This window comes from Dendrobates tinctorius, unplaced genomic scaffold (genome assembly GCF_039654945.1).
Source record: "Dendrobates tinctorius isolate UK_male_01 unplaced genomic scaffold, ASM3965494v1 ptg000130l, whole genome shotgun sequence".
In the NCBI taxonomy this organism is placed as follows: domain Eukaryota; kingdom Metazoa; phylum Chordata; class Amphibia; order Anura; family Dendrobatidae; genus Dendrobates; species Dendrobates tinctorius.
In genome coordinates this window covers 3,485,464-3,504,696 of record NW_027361798.1, presented here as the reverse complement: position 1 = coordinate 3,504,696, position 19,233 = coordinate 3,485,464, and the positions used below count along the sequence as shown (strand labels likewise).

At 52.9% G+C, this 19,233-nt stretch overlaps 2 protein-coding genes across 2 annotated transcripts; one reads left to right on the top strand and one right to left on the bottom strand.

Annotated features, from left to right (window-relative positions):
- Positions 1–421: 421 nt before the first annotated feature.
- Positions 422–742, bottom strand: LOC141047976 (histone H4-like). Its single transcript, XM_073543350.1, has one exon. It carries the CDS (start codon positions 740–742, stop codon positions 422–424), a length of 321 nt encoding a protein of 106 aa, XP_073399451.1.
- Positions 743–3,091: 2,349 nt separating this feature from the next.
- On the top strand, positions 3,092–3,824 carry LOC141047928 (histone H1.5-like). Its single transcript, XM_073543259.1, has one exon. The coding sequence runs from the start codon at positions 3,140–3,142 to the stop codon at positions 3,773–3,775; it is 636 nt and encodes a 211-aa protein (XP_073399360.1). The 5' UTR covers positions 3,092–3,139; the 3' UTR covers positions 3,776–3,824.
- Positions 3,825–19,233: the final 15,409 nt, after the last annotated feature.

The following is a 19,233-nucleotide window of genomic DNA, read 5'->3' as shown; positions in this document are numbered from 1 at the left end:
TGAGCCGCTGCTCAGGAGCGTTCACACCGGCGTCCATTCATCAGTGCAGCCGCATTCCACTCCTCGCAGCCATCCTACAACCCACAGGATCTCAGCAGCAGGAGACGTGGCACAACCACATTAATTACCAGCACTCGGATTTCTGCTCTGTAGTAACTGCAGCATCATAGGAGGTGACTGTGCGGCCGATCGATTCCCCCATACACCCGGATCATCTGTGCCCCACCTCACACTGAGACTACTCACTGGATCAGCTCCAGAAGAGAGAACGTCTCCCCCCAATGCTCAACGTCACAAGCCGGTCCCGGCGATCACACCAGCAGCGACCGCTAGACCCCAGCGGGAATTGCAGCCTCTCACGTGAGATGTGGGCGGCTCTGAGAAGAGCCTTTGGGTTGTCAGGACAGAGACGAGAATACAATTAACCTCCGAAGCCGTAGAGAGTGCGGCCCTGGCGCTTGAGCGCGTACACCACGTCCATGGCGGTGACGGTCTTCCTCTTGGCGTGCTCGGTGTAGGTGACGGCGTCACGGATCACGTTCTCCAGGAAGACTTTCAGGACGCCGCGGGTCTCCTCATAGATGAGGCCGGAGATGCGCTTCACTCCTCCCCTGCGAGCCAGACGGCGGATGGCAGGCTTGGTGATGCCCTGGATGTTATCACGGAGCACCTTCCTGTGCCGCTTGGCGCCGCCCTTCCCGAGACCTTTCCCTCCTTTCCCTCCTTTACCGCGACCAGACATCGTTCAGAAAATCTTCAGACGACTGTGAAGGGTCAGCGCTGAGTCCTCCTTTATATGGAGGCTAAGCGGACCGGAGTGAGAACTGCACAGTGATGACGCGATACCGGAGATGTTTGTTTTCCTGAATTGCCATTTTCAGCCCCTCCCCTTTCTCGCTGATTGGCTGAGCACAGGACAGTTGGTGATTTGAATTTCCCGCTTCTCTGTATTATGCTAACAAGAAAATTCTGCAAACCTCGTCCTGTCAGCGTCGCTGGAGGAACGAGAAATTACTGACAATGTGAGATTCCGGCCTGGAAACAATTCAATCTCTGGGAGATCATCAACAGTCAGACGCCTCCACATGACCGGAGAGCTATGAGTGCCTGGCATAGTGGGTATAATCCTCTATTAGTGCCTGGCACAGTGGGTATAATCCTCTATTAGTGCCTGGCACAGTGGGTATAATCCTCTATTAGTGACTGGCACAGTGGGTAAAGTCTTCTATTAGTGATTCACAGTGGGTATAATCCTCTATTAGTGCTTGGAGGCACAGTGGGTATAATCCTCTATTTGTGCTTGGAGGCACAGTAGGTATAATCCTCTATTAGTGTTTGGCACAGTAGGTATAATCCTCTATTAGTGCTTGGCACAGTGGGTATAATCCTCTATTAGTGCTTGGCACAGTGGGTATAACCATCTATTAGTGACTGGCACAGTGGGTATAATCCTCTATTAGTGACTGGCACAGTGGGTAAAGTCTTCTATTAGTGATTCACAGTGGGTATAATCCTCTATTAGTGCTTGGAGGCACAGTGGGTATAATCCTCTATTTGTGCTTGGAGGCACAGTAGGTATAATCCTCTATTAGTGTTTGGCACAGTGGGTATAATCCTCTATTAGTGCTTGGCACAGTGGGTATAACCATCTATTAGTGACTGGCACAGTGGGTATAATCCTCTATTAGTGACTGGCACAGTGGGTAAAGTCTTCTATTAGTGATTCACAGTGGGTATAATCCTCTATTAGTGCTTGGAGGCACAGTGGGTATAATCCTCTATTAGTGCTTGGCACAGTGGGTATAATCCTCTATTAGTGCTTGGCACAGTGGGTATAACCGTCTATTAGTGCCTGGCACAGTGGGTATAATCCTCTATTAGTGCAGGTTCATGGTCGGTGTTACTGGATGTATTCTCAGTGACTCCAGGCGGCGTACATATTGGGAGATCCCAGCGCTGATTGTCTCCAGTGGCCGCAGCACCAGGGAGTGTGGAATTCCCGTTTATCCTCAGCTGACTCCATACTGGGCGGTATACAGCACTACAGAGGCCACATATGCTGTATACTGCCATCTAGTGCTGAATACTCATATACTGCAGCAAGGATTCCAGAAAAATCTGTATAATCTATAGATAAGGTTGAATACCCTCACTATAATGCCGTTTACCTCCATATAGTCATGTATATCTCCATAAAGTGCCGTAAGCGCCCTCTATACTGCTATACAGCCCCGAATAGTGAAGAATCCAACATAGTGCTGACACCTCCATATAGGGCTGTATATACTGCTGTTTACACATCATACACTGCTATATATCACCATACGGGACTGCATACCTCCATATAGTGCTGTAAAATCAATATCATGCAGTATACCGCCCTATCTGGCTGTAAATGCTGGAGATCTCCATATACTTCTGTAACACCGTGCTGTATACAGCCAATTACCGATCCATACACATGTTTTGGTATATACCCTTCAAGAAGTACTGTATACCTCCATATAGCGCTAATAGCCCTCCATATAGTCTCTATTCCTGGATAGACTGCTGCATATACCCCCATACAGTGCTGTCTCCGTCCAGATGGTGCTGTTAGCATCGAACAAGGCGGAATACACTCCGGATCTTGCAGCAAACCCGACCTCCATATAGTGCGGTCTTCTGCCATATAGCGCTGATCACTCTGCAATGCTCCCTATGGCGCTGGATACAGAGATCTGGACACACTGGGATTGATGGACGCCTGTGTCTCCTTCTGGCCTCTCAGCAGCTCCAGGACTACGGGCAGATCCCGGGGCTCCTCCCGGCTCCTTCCTGCCTCCTCCGCCAGTGACCTCTATAGACATGTGGGGGAGATGTCAGGGAGGAGGAGGACACGGAGACAGCGGCTCTGCTGCCCGGTCCTGGCCGGTAATGGGCGCTTATCCCGGGCAAGGAAGCACAAGGGGAGAGCGGAGCTTCACCCGTCTCAGACAGGAGGTGCGGGGCCTGTGTCCAGTGTCAGCCAATAGAAGCTCAGGAGGACGCAGCTCGGCAGCCAATCAGTGCGCAGTGTGACTGTATATATGAGGCTGCTCCCGCTCAGTCCTCAGAATAATCTCCTGCAAGGAAAACACTGTCAGTTTTTCGTTACACAATGGCAGAGACCGCACCAGCCGCCGCGCCTCCTCCTCCCGCCGAACCGGCCGCCAAGTCCAAGAAGCAGCCAAAGAAATCCGCTGCAGGGAGCGCCAAGAAGAGCAAGAAGCCCTCCGGCCCCAGCGTGTCCGAGCTGATCGTCAAAGCCGTGTCCGCCTCCAAGGAGCGCAGCGGGGTGTCTCTGGCCGCCCTGAAGAAGGCTCTGGCTGCCGGAGGGTACGATGTGGAGAAGAATAACAGCCGCCTGAAGCTGGCCGTCAGGGGTCTGGTCACTAAGGGCGCCCTGCTCCAGATAAAAGGCAGCGGCGCCTCCGGGTCATTCAAGCTGAACAAGAAGCAGGAGACCAAGGACAAGAAAAAGCCGGCGGCTGCGGCCAAGAAACCCGCAGCCAAGAAAGCGGCCAAATCCCCGAAAAAGCCTAAGAAGGCTCCGACCGCGGCCAAGAAGAGCCCGAAAAAAGCCAAGAAGCCCGCAGCAGCCAAAAAAGCAGACAAGAGCCCCAAGAAGCCAAAGGCCGCTCCGAAGCCCAAGAAGGTGACGAAGGGCCCCGCTAAGAAGGCGGCAAAACCCAAAGCTGCCAAGAGTCCGGCTAAGAAAGCGGCTAAAGCAAAGAAGCCCGCGGCCAAGAAATAAGTGGAGCCGCCTTGTCCTCATCCCACAAAGGCTCTTATCAGAGCCACCACCTCCTCACTGCAGAGCTGTATGATCAGTGCCACCACCTCCTCCCTGCAGAGCTGTATGATCAGTGCCACCACCTCCTCCCTGCAGAGCTGTATGATCAGTGCCACCACCTCCTCCCTGCAGAGCTGTATGATCACTACCATCACCTCCCTGCAGAGCTGTATGATCAGTGCCACCACCTCCTCCCTGCAGAGCTGTATGATCAGTGCCATCACCTCCCTGCAGAGCTGTATGATCAGTGCCACCACCTCCTCCCTGCAGAGCTGTATGATCACTACCATCACCTCCCTGCAGAGCTGTATGATCAGTGCCACCACCTCCACCCTGCAGAGCTGTATGATCAGTGCCACCACCTCCTCCCTGCAGAGCTGTATGATCAGTGCCACCACCTCCTCCCTGCAGAGCTGTATGATCAGTGCCACCACCTCCTCCCTGCAGAGCTGTATGATCAGTGTCACCACCTCCTCCTTGCAGAGCTGTATGATCACTACCATCACCTCCCTGCAGAGCTGTATGATTAGTTCCACCACCTACTCCCTGCAGAGCTGTATGATCAGTGCCATTGCCTCTTCCCTGCAGAGCTGTAGGATCAGTCCCACCACCTCCTCCCTGCAGAGCTGTATGATCAGTGCCACCACCTCCTCCCTGCAAAGCTGTATGATCAGTACCACCACCTCCTCCCTGCAGAGCTGTATGATCAGTGCCACCGCCTCCTCCCTTCAGAGCTGTATGATTAGTTCCACCACCTTCTCCCTCCAGAGCTGTATGATCAGTGCCTCCACCTCCTCCCTGCAGAGCTGTATGATCAGTGCCAACACCACCTCCCTGCAGAGTTGTATGACCACTGCCACCACCTCATCCCTGCAGAGCTGTATGACCACTGCCACCACCTCCTCCCTGCAGAGCTGTATGATCAGTGTCACCACTTCCTCCCTGCAGAGATATATGATCACTGCCACTACTTCCTCCCTGCAGAGCTGTATGATCAGTGCCATTGCCTCCTCCATGCAGAGCTGTATGATCAGTCCCACCACCTCCTTCATGCAGAGCTGTATGATCAGTGCCACCGCCTCCTCCCTGCAGAGCTGTATGATCAAAGCAACCTCATCCCTGCAGAACTGTATGATCAGTGCCACCAACTCCTCACTGCAGAGCTGTATGATCAGTGCCATCACCTCCTCCCTGCAGAGCTGTATGATCAGTGCCACCACCTCCTCCCTGCACAGCTGTATGATCAGTGCCATCACCTCCTCCCTGCAGAGCTGTATGATCAGTGCCACCACCTCCTCCCTGCAGAGCTGTATGATCAGTGCCACCACCTCCTCCCTGCAGAGCTGTATGATCAGTGCCACCACCTCCTCCCTGCAGAGCTGTATGATCAGTGCCACCACATTTTCCCTGCAGAGCTGTATGATCAGTGCCATCACCTCCTCGCTGCAGAGCTGTATGATCAGTGCCACCACCTCCTCCCTGCAGAGCTGTATGATCAGTGCCACCTCCTCCTCCCTGCAGAGTTGTATGATCAGTGCCACCACCTCCTCCCTGCAGAGTTGTATGATCAGTGCCACCACCTCCTCCCTGCAGAGCTGTATGATCACTACCATCACCTCCCTGCAGAGCTGTATGATCAGTGCCACCACCTCCTCCCTGCAGAGCTGTATGATCAGTGCCACCTCCTCCTCCCTGCAGAGCTGTATGATCAGTGCCACCACCTCCTTCCTGCAGAGCTGTATGATCAGTGCCACCTCCTCCTCTCTGCAGAGCTGTATGATCAGTGCCACCACCTCCTCCCTGCAGAGCTGTATGATCAGTGCCATCACCTCCTCACTCCAGAGATGTATGATCAGTGCCACCACCTCCTTCCTGCAGAGCTGTATGATCAGTGCCACCACCTCCTCCCTGCAGAGCTGTATGATCAGTGCCACCTCCTCCTCCCTGCAGAGCTGTATGATCAGTGCCACCACCTCCTTCCTGCAGAGCTGTATGATCAGTGCCATCACCTCCTCACTCCAGAGCTGTATGATCAGTGCCTCCACCTCCTCCCTGCAGAGCTGTATGATCAGTGCCACCACCTCCTCCCTGCAGAGCTGTATGATCAGTGCCACCACCTCCACCCTGCAGAGCTGTATTATCAGTGCCACCACCTTCTCCCTGCAGATCTGTATGATCAGAGCCATCACCTCCTCCCTGCAAAGCTGTATAATCAGTGCCACCTCCTTCCTGCAGAGCTGTATGATCAGTGCCACCACCTCTTTCCTGCACAGCTGTATGATCAGTGGCACCACCTCCTCCCTGCAGAGATATATGATCAGTGCAATCACCTCCTCCCTGCAGAGCTGTATGATCAGTGCCATTGCCTCCTCCCTTCAGAGCTGTATTATTAGTGCCACCACCTTCTCCCTGCAGAGCTGTATGATTAGTGCCACCACCTTCTCCCTGCAGAGCTTTATGATCAGTGTCACCACCTCCTCCCTGCAGAGCTGTATGATCAGTGCCACCACCTCCTCCCTGCAGAGCTGTATGATCAGTGCCACCACCTCCTCCCTGCAGAGCTGTATGACCAATGCCATCACCTCCTCCCTGCCGAGCTGTATGATCAGTGCCACCACCTACTCCCTGCAGAGCTGAATGATCAGTGCCACCTCCTCCCTGCAGAGCTGTATGATCAGTGTCACCACCTCCTCCCTGCAGAGCTGTATGATCAGTGCCATCACCTCTTCCTAGGCAGAGCTTTATGATCAGTGCCACCAACTCCTCCCTGCAGAGCTGTATGATCAGTGCCATCACCTCTTCCCAGGCAGAGCTGTAAGATCAGTGCCACCAACTCCTCCCTGCAGAGCTGTATGATCACTGCCACCACCTCCTCACTGCAGAGCTGTATGGTCAGAGCCTCCACCTACTCCCTGCAGAGCTGTATGATCAATGCCATCACCTCCTCCCTGCAGAGATGTATGATCAGTGCAACCACCTCCTCCCTGCAGAGCGGTATGATCAGTGCCACCACCTCCTCCCTGCAGAGCTGTATGATCAGTGCCATCACCTCCCTGCAGAGCTGTATGATCAGTGCCACCACCTCCTCCCTGCAGAGCTGTATGATCACTACCATCACCTCCCTGCAGAGCTGTATGATCAGTGCCACCACCTCCACCCTGCAGAGCTGTATGATCAGTGCCACCACCTCCTCCCTGCAGAGCTGTATGATCAGTGCCACCACCTCCTCCCTGCAGAGCTGTATGATCAGTGTCACCACCTCCTCCTTGCACAGCTGTATGATCACTACCATCACCTCCCTGCAGAGCTGTATGATTAGTTCCACCACCTACTCCCTGCAGAGCTGTATGATCAGTGCCATTGCCTCTTCCCTGCAGAGCTGTAGGATCAGTCCCACCACCTCCTCCCTGCATAGCTGTATGATCAGTGCCACCACCTCCTCCCTGCAAAGCTGTATGATCAGTACCACCACCTCCTCCCTGCAGAGCTGTATGATCAGTGCCATTGCCTCCTCCCTTCAGAGCTGTATGATTAGTTCCACCACCTTCTCCCTCCAGAGCTGTATGATCAGTGCCTCCACCTCCTCCCTGCAGAGCTGTATGATCAGTGCCAACACCACCTCCCTGCAGAGTTGTATGACCACTGCCACCACCTCATCCCTGCAGAGCTGTATGATCAGTGCCACCACCTCCTCCCTGCAGAGCTGTATGATCAGTGTCACCACTTCCTCCCTGCAGAGATATATGATCACTGCCACTACTTCCTCCCTGCAGAGCTGTATGATCAGTGCCATTGCCTCCTCCATGCAGAGCTGTATGATCAGTCCCACCACCTCCTTCATGCAGAGCTGTATGATCAGTGCCACCGCCTCCTCCCTGCAGAGCTGTATGATCAAAGCAACCTCATCCCTGCAGAACTGTATGATCAGTGCCACCAACTCCTCACTGCAGAGCTGTATGATCAGTGCCATCACCTCCTCCCTGCAGAGCTGTATGATCAGTGCCACCACCTCCTCCCTGCACAGCTGTATGATCAGTGCCATCACCTCCTTCCTGCAGAGCTGTATGATCAGTGCCACCACCTCCTCCCTGCAGAGCTGTATGATCAGTGCCACCACCTCCTCCCTGCAGAGCTGTATGATCAGTGCCACCACCTCCTCCCTGCAGAGCTGTATGATCAGTGCCACCACCTTTTCCCTGCAGAGCTGTATGATCAGTGCCATCACCTCCTCGCTGCAGAGCTGTATGATCAGTGCCACCACCTCCTCCCTGCAGAGCTGTATGATCAGTGCCACCTCCTCCTCCCTGCAGAGTTGTATGATCAGTGCCACCACCTCCTCCCTGCAGAGTTGTATGATCAGTGCCACCACCTCCTCCCTGCAGAGCTGTATGATCACTACCATCACCTCCCTGCAGAGCTGTATGATCAGTGCCACCACCTCCTCCCTGCAGAGCTGTATGATCAGTGCCACCTCCTCCTCCCTGCAGAGCTGTATGATCAGTGCCACCACCTCCTTCCTGCAGAGCTGTATGATCAGTGCCACCTCCTCCTCCCTGCAGAGCTGTATGATCAGTGCCACCACCTCCTCCCTGCAGAGCTGTATGATCAGTGCCATCACCTCCTCACTCCAGAGATGTATGATCAGTGCCACCACCTCCTTCCTGCAGAGCTGTATGATCAGTGCCACCACCTCCTCCCTGCAGAGCTGTATGATCAGTGCCACCTCCTCCTCCCTGCAGAGCTGTATGATCAGTGCCACCACCTCCTTCCTGCAGAGCTGTATGATCAGTGCCATCACCTCCTCACTCCAGAGCTGTATGATCAGTGCCTCCACCTCCTCCCTGCAGAGCTGTATGATCAGTGCCACCACCTCCTCCCTGCAGAGCTGTATGATCAGTGCCACCACCTCCACCCTGCAGAGCTGTATTATCAGTGCCACCACCTTCTCCCTGCAGATCTGTATGATCAGAGCCATCACCTCCTCCCTGCAAAGCTGTATAATCAGTGCCACCTCCTCCCTGCAGAGCTGTATGATCAGTGCCACCACCTCTTTCCTGCACAGCTGTATGATCAGTGCCATCACCTCCTCCCTCCAGAGCTGTATGATCAGTGGCACCACCTCCTCCCTGCAGAGATATATGATCAGTGCAATCACCTCCTCCCTGCAGAGCTGTATGATCAGTGCCATTGCCTCCTCCCTTCAGAGCTGTATTATTAGTGCCACCACCTTCTCCCTGCAGAGCTGTATGATTAGTGCCACCACCTTCTCCCTGCAGAGCTTTATGATCAGTGTCACCACCTCCTCCCTGCAGAGCTGTATGATCAGTGCCACCACCTCCTCCCTGCAGAGCTGTATGATCAGTGCCACCACCTCCTCCCTGCAGAGCTGTATGACCAATGCCATCACCTCCTCCCTGCCGAGCTGTATGATCAGTGCCACCACCTACTCCCTGCAGAGCTGAATGATCAGTGCCACCTCCTCCCTGCAGAGCTGTATGATCAGTGTCACCACCTCCTCCCTGCAGAGCTGTATGATCAGTGCCATCACCTCTTCCTAGGCAGAGCTTTATGATCAGTGCCACCAACTCCTCCCTGCAGAGCTGTATGATCAGTGCCACCTCCTCCCTGCAGAGCTGTATGATCACTGCCACCACCTCCTCACTGCAGAGCTGTATGGTCAGAGCCTCCACCTACTCCCTGCAGAGCTGTATGATCAATGCCATCACCTCCTCCCTGCAGAGATGTATGATCAGTGCAACCACCTCCTCCCTGCAGAGCTGTATGATCAGTGCCACCACCTCCTCCCTGCAGAGCTGTATGATCAGTGCCACCACCTCCTCATAGAATCATAGAATCATAGAATCGTAGAGTTGGAAGGGACCTCCTGGGCCATCTGGTCCAACCCCCTGCTCAAAGCAGGATTCGCTAAATCATCCCAGTTAGATGTCTGTCCAGCCTCTGTTTGAAGACTTCCATGGAAGGAGAACTCACCACTTCTCGTGGCAGCCTGTTCCACTCATTGATCACTCTAACTGTCAAAAAGTTTTTTCTAATATCTAATCTGTGTCTCCTCCCATTCAGCTTCATCCCATTGCTTCTAGTCTTTCCTTGTGCAAATGAGAATAAAGTTGATCCTTCTACAATGTGACAGCCCTTTAGATATTTGTAGACAGCTATTAAGTCTCCTCTCAGTCTTCTCTTTTGCAAACTAAACATTCCCAAATCCTGCAACCTTTCCTCATAAGACAGGGTTTGCAGACCGGTCACCATTCTGGTCGCTCTTTTCTGAACTTGCTCCAGTTTGTTGATGTCTTTTTTAAAATGTGGTGCCCAAAATTGGACACAGTATTCCAGATGAGGTCTGACCAAAGAGGAGTAGAGGGAAATAATTACTTCACGTGATCTAGACTGTATGCTTCTGTTAATACATCCTAGAATTGCATTTGCCTTTTTTGCTGCTGCATCACACTGTTGACTCATATTCAGTCTGTGATCTATTAGTATACCCAAGTCTTTTTCACATGTGCTGTCACTTAGCCCTATTCCTCCCATTCTATATATGCTTTTTTCATTTTTATTGCCCAGATGTAGTACTTTGCATTTCTCCCTGTTAAAAACCATTCTGTTAGTTGCTGCCCACTTCTCCAGTTTATTTAAATCTTTTTGAATCCTCTCTCTCTCTTCTCTAGTATTAGCTATCCCTCCTAGCTTTGAGTCATCAGCAAATTTAATCAGTTTACCCTCAATTCCTTCATCTAAATCGTTGATAAAGATGTTGAACAATACAGGGCCCAGGACAGAGCCCTGTGGTACCCCACTTGAGACATTCTTCCAACTGGATGTGCAGCCATTTACGACCACTCTTTGGGTCCGATCACTAAGCCAGTTATGAATCCACCTAACAGTTGCCTTGTCCATTCCATACTTAGTCATTTTTTCAATAAGGATTGTATGAGAGACTTTGTCAAATGCTTTGCTGAAGTCAAGATATACTATATCTACAGCATTTCCTTGATCCACCCAATCAGTAATACCGTCATAGAAGGAAATTAAATTAGTCTGACATGACTTATTAGTTACAAACCCATGCTGACTCTGTTTAATCACTTCATTCTTATCCAGGTATTGACATACATGTTGTTTAATATTTTGTTCAAAGATCTTTCCTGGTATAGAAGTCAGACTCACCGGCCTATAGTTGCCTGGGTCCACCTTCTTCCCCTTTTTGAAGATAGGAACAACATTTGCTCTTCTCCAGTCTTCTGGCACATCTACTGTTCTCCAAGAATTTTCAAAGATTATGGAGAGGGGTTCAAAAATTTCTTCTGCTATCTCCTTCAGTACTCTGGGGTGTAATTCATCTGGACCTGGAGACTTGAATTCATTTAGGTTAGCTAAGTGTTTCCTCACTATCTTTCTGTTTATAGATATCCTGGATTCTTCTATTCCCTTAATAGGACAGTGAATAACAGTTGATGTTACATTTCCTTTCTGAGAGAAAACAGATGCAAAATAGGAATTTAAAAGTTCAGCCTTCTCAACATCCTGTCTTACCATTTCATCATTTTCATCCTGTAAAAATCCTATAGCATCTTTGACTTTTCTTTTACTTTTGACATATCCCCAAAATCCTTTATTATTGCTTTTGACATCTCTTGCAAGCCTCAATTCATTTTCAGCTTTAGCTAATCTGATTTGTGCCCTGCGGGTTCTGCAGACAGCATTATATTCTTCTTTAGATATGCCTCCCTCTTTCCATTTTATAAAGATTTTTTTTTTCCTTTTTAGCATGTGCTTAAGTTCTGTGTTCATCCATCCTGGTTTCCTTAAATGCTTCCTATTCTTCCCTCTTTTCGGAATTGTTAACAACTGTCCTTTGAGAATTTCATTTTTCAAGATTTCCCATCCTTCCTGGACATTTTTGTCTTTAAGGATATCCAGCCATTGGATCCCTCCAATTCTCTTTCTGAATCCCTTAAAATCTGCCTTTCTGAAATCTAACCTTGACGTCTGAGTCTTCACAGGTCTTCCGCCTCTAGTTATCCAAAATTCTAAAATAGCATGGTCGCTACCTCCTAGGGTCCCAGCCACTTTTACCTCCTCAACCATTTCCTCCCTGTTTATAAGGATTAGATCCAAGGTAGCAGTTCCCCTTGTTTTCTCCCTTACCTTTTGGAAGATAAAGTTGTCAGCAAGAGAGGATAAGAATTTCCTTGACCTGTTAGTTTTGCCTGAGAGAGATTCCCAACAAATGTCTGGGTAGTTGAAATCTCCCATGATAACTATGTCATATTTTTTGGAGAACTTGGCCATTTGATGCATAAAGAGTTCATCCATATCTTCAGCTTGCACAGGCGGCCTGTAGTAAATGCCTACAATGGTGTCCTTTCCATTGTTCTGTCCTTGTATTCTTACCCAAACAGTTTCCACAGAACTCCCAGTCTCTGAAGCTTCAACCTCTGTACAGATATACGCATTTCTAACATACAATGCGACACCTCCTCCTCGTTTATCAAGTCTGTTTCTTGCAAATAAGTTGTATCCTTCTAGTCTTGTATTCTTGTACTCCCTGCAGTGCTGTATGATCACTGCTACTTCATCCCTGCAGAGCTATATTATCAGTGCCATTGCCTCCTCCCTTCAGAGCTGTATGATCAGTGCCACCTTCTTCCCTGCAGAGTTGTATGATCAGTGCCACCACTTCCTCCCTACAGAGCTGTATGATCACTGCCACGTGCCACCTCCTCCCTGCAGAGTTGTATGATCAGTGCCACCACCTCCTCACTGCAGAGCTGTATGATCAGTGCCACCTCCTCCTCCCTACAGAGCTGTATGATCAGTGCCATCACCTCCTCCTTGCAGAGCTGTATGATCAGTGCCATCACCTCCTCCCTTCAGAGCTGAATGATCAGTGCCACATCTTCCCTGCAAAGCTGTATGATCACTACTACCTCTTCCCTGCAGAGTTGTATGATCAGTGCCACCACCTCCTCCCTGCAGAGCTGTATGATCAGTGCCACCACCGACTCCCTGCAGAGCTGTATGATCAGAGCCATCACCTCCTCACTCCAGAGTTGTATGATCAGTGCTACCACCTCCTCCCTGCAGAGTTGTATGATCAGTGCCACCTCCTCCTCCCTGCAGAGCTGTATGATCAGTGCCACCACCTCCTCCCTGCAGAGCTGCATGATCAATGCCACCACCTCCTCCCTGCAGAGCAGTATGATCAGTGCCACCACCTCCTCCCTGCAGAGCTGTATTATCAGAGCCACCACCTTCTCCCTGCAGAACTGAATGATCAGAGCCATCACCTCCTCCCTGCAGAGCTGTATGATCAGTGCCACCTACTCCCTGCAGAGCTGTATGATCATTGCCACCACCTCCTTGCTGCAGAGCTGTATGATCAGTGCCATCACCTCCTCCCTCCCGAGCTGAATGATCAGTGGCACCACCTCCTCCCTGCAGAGCTGCATGATCAGTGCCACCACCTACTCCCTGCAGAGCTGAATGATCATTGCCACCTCCTCCCTGTAGAGTTGTATGATCAGTGCCACCACCTCCTCCCTGCAGAGCTGTATGATCAGTGCCATCACCTCCTCCCTGCAGAGCTGTATGATCACTGACACCACCTCCTCCCTGTAGAGCTGTATGATCAGTGCCACCACCTCCTCCCTGCTGAGCTGTAAGATCACTGCCATCACCTCCTCCCTGCAGAGCTGTATTATCAGCGCCACCACCTCCTCCCTGCATAGCTGTATGATAACTGCCACCTCCTCCCTGCAGAGCTGTATGTTCAGAGCCACCACCTCCTCCCTGCAGAGCTGTATGATCAGTGTCACCACCTCCTCCCTGCAGAGCTGTATGATCAGTGTCACCACATCCTCCCTGCAGAGCTGTATGATCAGTGCCACCACCTCCTCCCTGCACAGCTGTATTATCAGTGCCATCACCTCCTCCCTGCAGAGCTGTATGATCTGTGCCACCAACTCCTCCCTGCAGAGCTGTATTATCAGTGCCATCACCTCCTCCCTGCAGAGCTGTATGATCACTGCCACCTCCTCCCTGCAGAGCTGTATGTTCAGAGCCACCACCTCCTCCCTGCAGAGGTGTATGATCACTGCCACCACCTCCTCCCTGCAGAGCTGTGTGACCAATGCCATTACCTCCTCCCTGCAGAGCTGTATGATCAGTGCCTCCACCTCCTCCCTGCAAAGGTGTATGATCAGTGCCTCCACCTCCTCCCTGCAGAGCTGTATGATCAGTGCCACCACCTCCTCCCTGCAGAGCTGTATGATCACTGCCACCACCTCCTCCCTGCCGAGCTGTATGATCAGTGCCAACACCTACTCCCTGCAGAGCTGAATGATCAGTGCCACCTCCTCCCTGCAGAGCTGTATGATCACTGCCACCTCCTCGCTGCAGGGCTGTATAATCACTGCCACCTCCTCGCTGCAGAGCTGTATAATCACTGCCACCTCCTCGCTGCAGAGCTGTATGATCAGTGCCATCACCTCCTCGCTGCAGGGCTGTATGATCAATGCCAACACCTCCTCCCTGCAGGGCTGTATGATCAGTGCCTCCACCTCCTCCCTGCAGGGCTGTATGATCAGTGCCACCACCTCCTCCCTGCAGGGCTGTATGATCAGTGCCACCACCTCCTCCCTGCAGAGCTGTATAATCACTGCCACCTCCTCGCTGCAGGGCTGTATGATCAGTGCCAACACCTCCCTGCAGAGCTGTATGATCACTGCCACCTCCTCGCTGCAGAGCTGTATGATCAGTGCCATCACCTCCTCCCTGCAGGGCTGTATGATCAGTGCCACCACCTCCTCCCTGCAGAGCTGTATAATCACTGCCACCTCCTCGCTGCAGGGCTGTATGATCAGTGCCAACACTTCCCTGCAGAGCTGTATAATCACTGCCACCTCCTCGCTGCAGAGCTGTATGATCAGTGCCATCACCTCCTCGCTGCAGGGCTGTATGATCAATGCCAACACCTCCTCCCTGCAGGGCTGTATGATCAGTGCCTCCACCTCCTCCCTGCAGAGCTGTATGATCAGTGCCATCACCTCCTCGCTGCAGAGCTGTATGATCAGTGCCACCACCTCCTCCCTGCAGGGCTGTATGATCAGTGCCTCCACCTCCTCCCTGCAGGGCTGTATGATCAGTGCCACCACCTCCTCCATGCAGAGCTGTATGATCAGTGCCACCACCTCCTCCCTGCAGAGCTGTATGATCAGTGCCACCTCCTCCCTGCAGAGCTGTATGATCAGTGCCACCACCTCCTCCATGCAGAGCTGTATGATCAGTGCCACCACCTCCTCCCTGCAGAGCTGTATGATCACTGCCATCACCTCATCCCTGCAGAGCTGTATGATCAGTGCCACCACCTCCTCCCTGCAGAGCTGTATGATCAGTGCCAACACCTCCCTGCAGAGCTGTATAATCACTGCCACCTCCTCGCTGCAGGGCTGTATGATCAGTGCCAACACCTCCCTGCAGAGCTGTATGATCAGTGCCATCACCTCCTCGCTGCAGGGCTGTATGATCAGTGCCAACACCTCCCTGAAGGGCTGTATGATCAGTGCCTCCACCTCCTCCCTGCAGAGCTGTATGATCAGTGCCATCACCTCCCTGCAGAGCTGTATAATCACTGCCACCTCCTCGCTGCAGAGCTGTATGATCAGTGCCATCACCTCCTCGCTGCAGGGCTGTATGATCAGTGCCAACACCTCCTCCCTGCAGGGCTGTATGATCAGTGCCTCCACCTCCTCCCTGCAGGGCTGTATGATCAGTGCCACCACCTCCTCCCTGCAGAGCTGTATAATCACTGCCACCTCCTCGCTGCAGGGCTGTATGATCAGTGCCATCACCTCCTCGCTGCAGGGCTGTATGATCAGTGCCAACACCTCCTCCCTGCAGGGCTGTATGATCAGTGCCATCACCTCCTCGCTGCAGAGCTGTATGATCAGTGCCATCACCTCCTCGCTGCAGAGCTGTATGATCAGTGCCACCACCTCCTCCCTGCAGGGCTGTATGATCAGTGCCTCCACCTCCTCCCTGCAGGACTGTATGATCAGTGCCACCACCTCCTCCCTGCAGAGCTGTATAATCACTGCCACCTCCTCGCTGCAGGGCTGTATGATCAGTGCCAACACCTCCCTGCAGAGCTGTATAATCACTGCCACCTCCTCGCTGCAGAGCTGTATGATCAGTGCCATCACCTCCTCGCTGCAGGGCTGTATGATCAATGCCAACACCTCCTCCCTGCAGGGCTGTATGATCAGTGCCTCCACCTCCTCCCTGCAGAGCTGTATGATCAGTGCCAACACCTCCCTGCAGAGCTGTATGATCACTGCCACCTCCTCGCTGCAGAGCTGTATGATCAGTGCCATCACCTCCTCCCTGCAGGGCTGTATGATCAGTGCCACCACCTCCTCCCTGCAGAGCTGTATAATCACTGCCACCTCCTCGCTGCAGGGCTGTATGATCAGTGCCAACACCTCCCTGCAGAGCTGTATAATCACTGCCACCTCCTCGCTGCAGAGCTGTATGATCAGTGCCACCTCCTCCCTGCAGAGCTGTATGATCAGTGCCACCACCTCCTCGCTGCAGAGCTGTATGATCAGTGCCACCACCTCCTCCCTGCAGAGCTGTATGATCACTGCCATCACCTCATCCCTGCAGAGCTGTATGATCAGTGCCACCACCTCCTCCCTGCAGAGCTGTATGATCAGTGCCAACACCTCCCTGCAGAGCTGTATAATCACTGCCACCTCCTCGCTGCAGCGCTGTATGATCAGTGCCAACACCTCCCTGCAGAGCTGTATGATCAGTGCCATCACCTCCTCGCTGCAGGGCTGTATGATCAGTGCCAACACCTCCCTGCAGGGCTGTATGATCAGTGCCTCCACCTCCTCCCTGCAGAGCTGTATGATCAGTGCCATCACCTCCCTGCAGAGCTGTATAATCACTGCCACCTCCTCGCTGCAGAGCTGTATGATCAGTGCCATCACCTCCTCGCTGCAGGGCTGTATGATCAGTGCCAACACCTCCTCCCTGCAGGGCTGTATGATCAGTGCCTCCACCTCCTCCCGGCAGGGCTGTATGATCAGTGCCACCACCTCCTCCCTGCAGAGCTGTATAATCACTGCCACCTCCTCGCTGCAGGGCTGTATGATCAGTGCCATCACCTCCTCGCTGCAGGGCTGTATGATCAGTGCCAACACCTCCTCCCTGCAGGGCTGTATGATCAGTGCCATCACCTCCTCGCTGCAGAGCTGTATGATCAGTGCCATCACCTCCTCGCTGCAGAGCTGTATGATCAGTGCCACCACCTCCTCCCTGCAGGGCTGTATGATCAGTGCCTCCACCTCCTCCCTGCAGGACTGTATGATCAGTGCCACCACCTCCTCCCTGCAGAGCTGTATAATCACTGCCACCTCCTCGCTGCAGGGCTGTATGATCAGTGCCAACACCTCCCTGCAGAGCTGTATAATCACTGCCACCTCCTCGCTGCAGAGCTGTATGATCAGTGCCATCACCTCCTCGCTGCAGGGCTGTATGATCAATGCCAACACCTCCTCCCTGCAGGGCTGTATGATCAGTGCCTCCACCTCCTCCCTGCAGAGCTGTATGATCAGTGCCATCACCTCCTCGCTGCAGAGCTGTATGATCAGTGCCATCACCTCCTCGCTGCAGAGCTGTATGATCAGTGCCACCACCTCCTCCCTGCAGGGCTGTATGATCAGTGCCTCCACCTCCTCCCTGCAGGGCTGTATGATCAGTGCCACCACCTCCTCCATGCAGAGCTATATGATCAGTGCCTCCATCTCCTCCCTGCAGAGCTGTATGATCAGTGCCACCTCCTCCCTGCAGAGCTGTATGATCAGTGCCACCACCTCCTCCATGCAGAGCTGTATGATCAGTGCCACCACCTCCTCCCTGCAGAGCTGTATGATCAGTGCCACCACCTCCTCCCTGCAGAGCTGTATGATCACTGCCATCACCTCATCCCTGCAGAGCTGTATGATCAGTGCCACCACCTCCTCCCTGCAGAGCTGTATGATCAGTGCCAACACCTCCCTGCAGAGCTGTATAATCACTGCCACCTCCTCGCTGCAGGGCTGTATGATCAGTGCCAACACCTCCCTGCAGAGCTGTATGATCAGTGCCATCACCTCCTCGCTGCAGGGCTGTATGATCAGTGCCAACACCTCCCTGCAGGGCTGTATGATCAGTACCACCACCTCCTCCCTGCAGAGCTGTATGATCAGTGCCATCACCTCCCTGCAGAGCTGTATAATCACTGCCACCTCCTCGCTGCAGAGCTGTATGATCAGTGCCATCACCTCCTCGCTGCAGGGCTGTATGATCAGTGCCTCCACCTCCTCCCTGCAGGGCTGTATGATCAGTGCCACCACCTCCTCCCTGCAGAGCTGTATAATCACTGCCACCTCCTCGCTGCAGGGCTGTATGATCAGTGCCATCACCTCCTCGCTGCAGGGCTGTATGATCAGTGCCAACACCTCCTCCCTGCAGGGCTGTATGATCAGTGCCATCACCTCCTCGCTGCAGAGCTGTATGATCAGTGCCATCACCTCCTCGCTGCAGAGCTGTATGATCAGTGCCACCATCTCCTCCCTGCAGGGCTGTATGATCAGTGCCTCCACCTCCTCCCTGCAGGACTGTATGATCAGTGCCACCACCTCCTCCATGCAGAGCTGTATGATCAGTGCCACCACCTCCTCCCTGCAGAGCTGTATGATCAGTGCCACCTCCTCCCTGCAGAGCTGTATGATCAGTGCCACCACCTCCTCCATGCAGAGCTGTATGATCAGTGCCACCACCTCCTCCCTGCAGAGCTGTATGATCAGTGCCACCACCTCCTCCCTGCAGAGCTGTATGATCAGTGCCACCACCTCCTCCCTGCAGAGCTGTATGATCACTGCCATCACCTCATCCCTGCAGAGCTGTATGATCAGTGCCACCACCTCCTCCCTGCAGAGCTGTATGATCAGTGCCACCACCTCCTTCCTGCAGAGCTGTATGATCACAGCCACCACCTCCTCCCTGCAGAGCTGTATGATCAGTGCCAACACCTCCTCCCTGCAGGGCTGTATGATCAGTGCCTCCACCTCCTCCCTGCAGGGCTGTATGATCAGTGCCACCACCTCCTCCCTGCAGAGCTGTATAATCACTGCCACCTCCTCGCTGCAGGGCTGTATGATCAGTGCCATCACCTCCTCGCTGCAGGGCTGTATGATCAGTGCCAACACCTCCTCCCTGCAGGGCTGTATGATCAGTGCCATCACCTCCTCGCTGCAGAGCTGTATGATCAGTGCCATCACCTCCTCGCTGCAGAGCTGTATGATGAGTGCCACAACCTCCTCGCTGCAGAGCTGTATGATCAGTGCCAC

Coding starts and splice junctions, on each gene's coding strand:
- LOC141047976 (XM_073543350.1), bottom strand. CDS start 742: ATGTCTGGTCGCGGTAAAGGAGGGAAAGGAGGGAAAGGTCTCGGGAAG.
- LOC141047928 (XM_073543259.1), top strand. CDS start 3,140: ATGGCAGAGACCGCACCAGCCGCCGCGCCTCCTCCTCCCGCCGAACCG.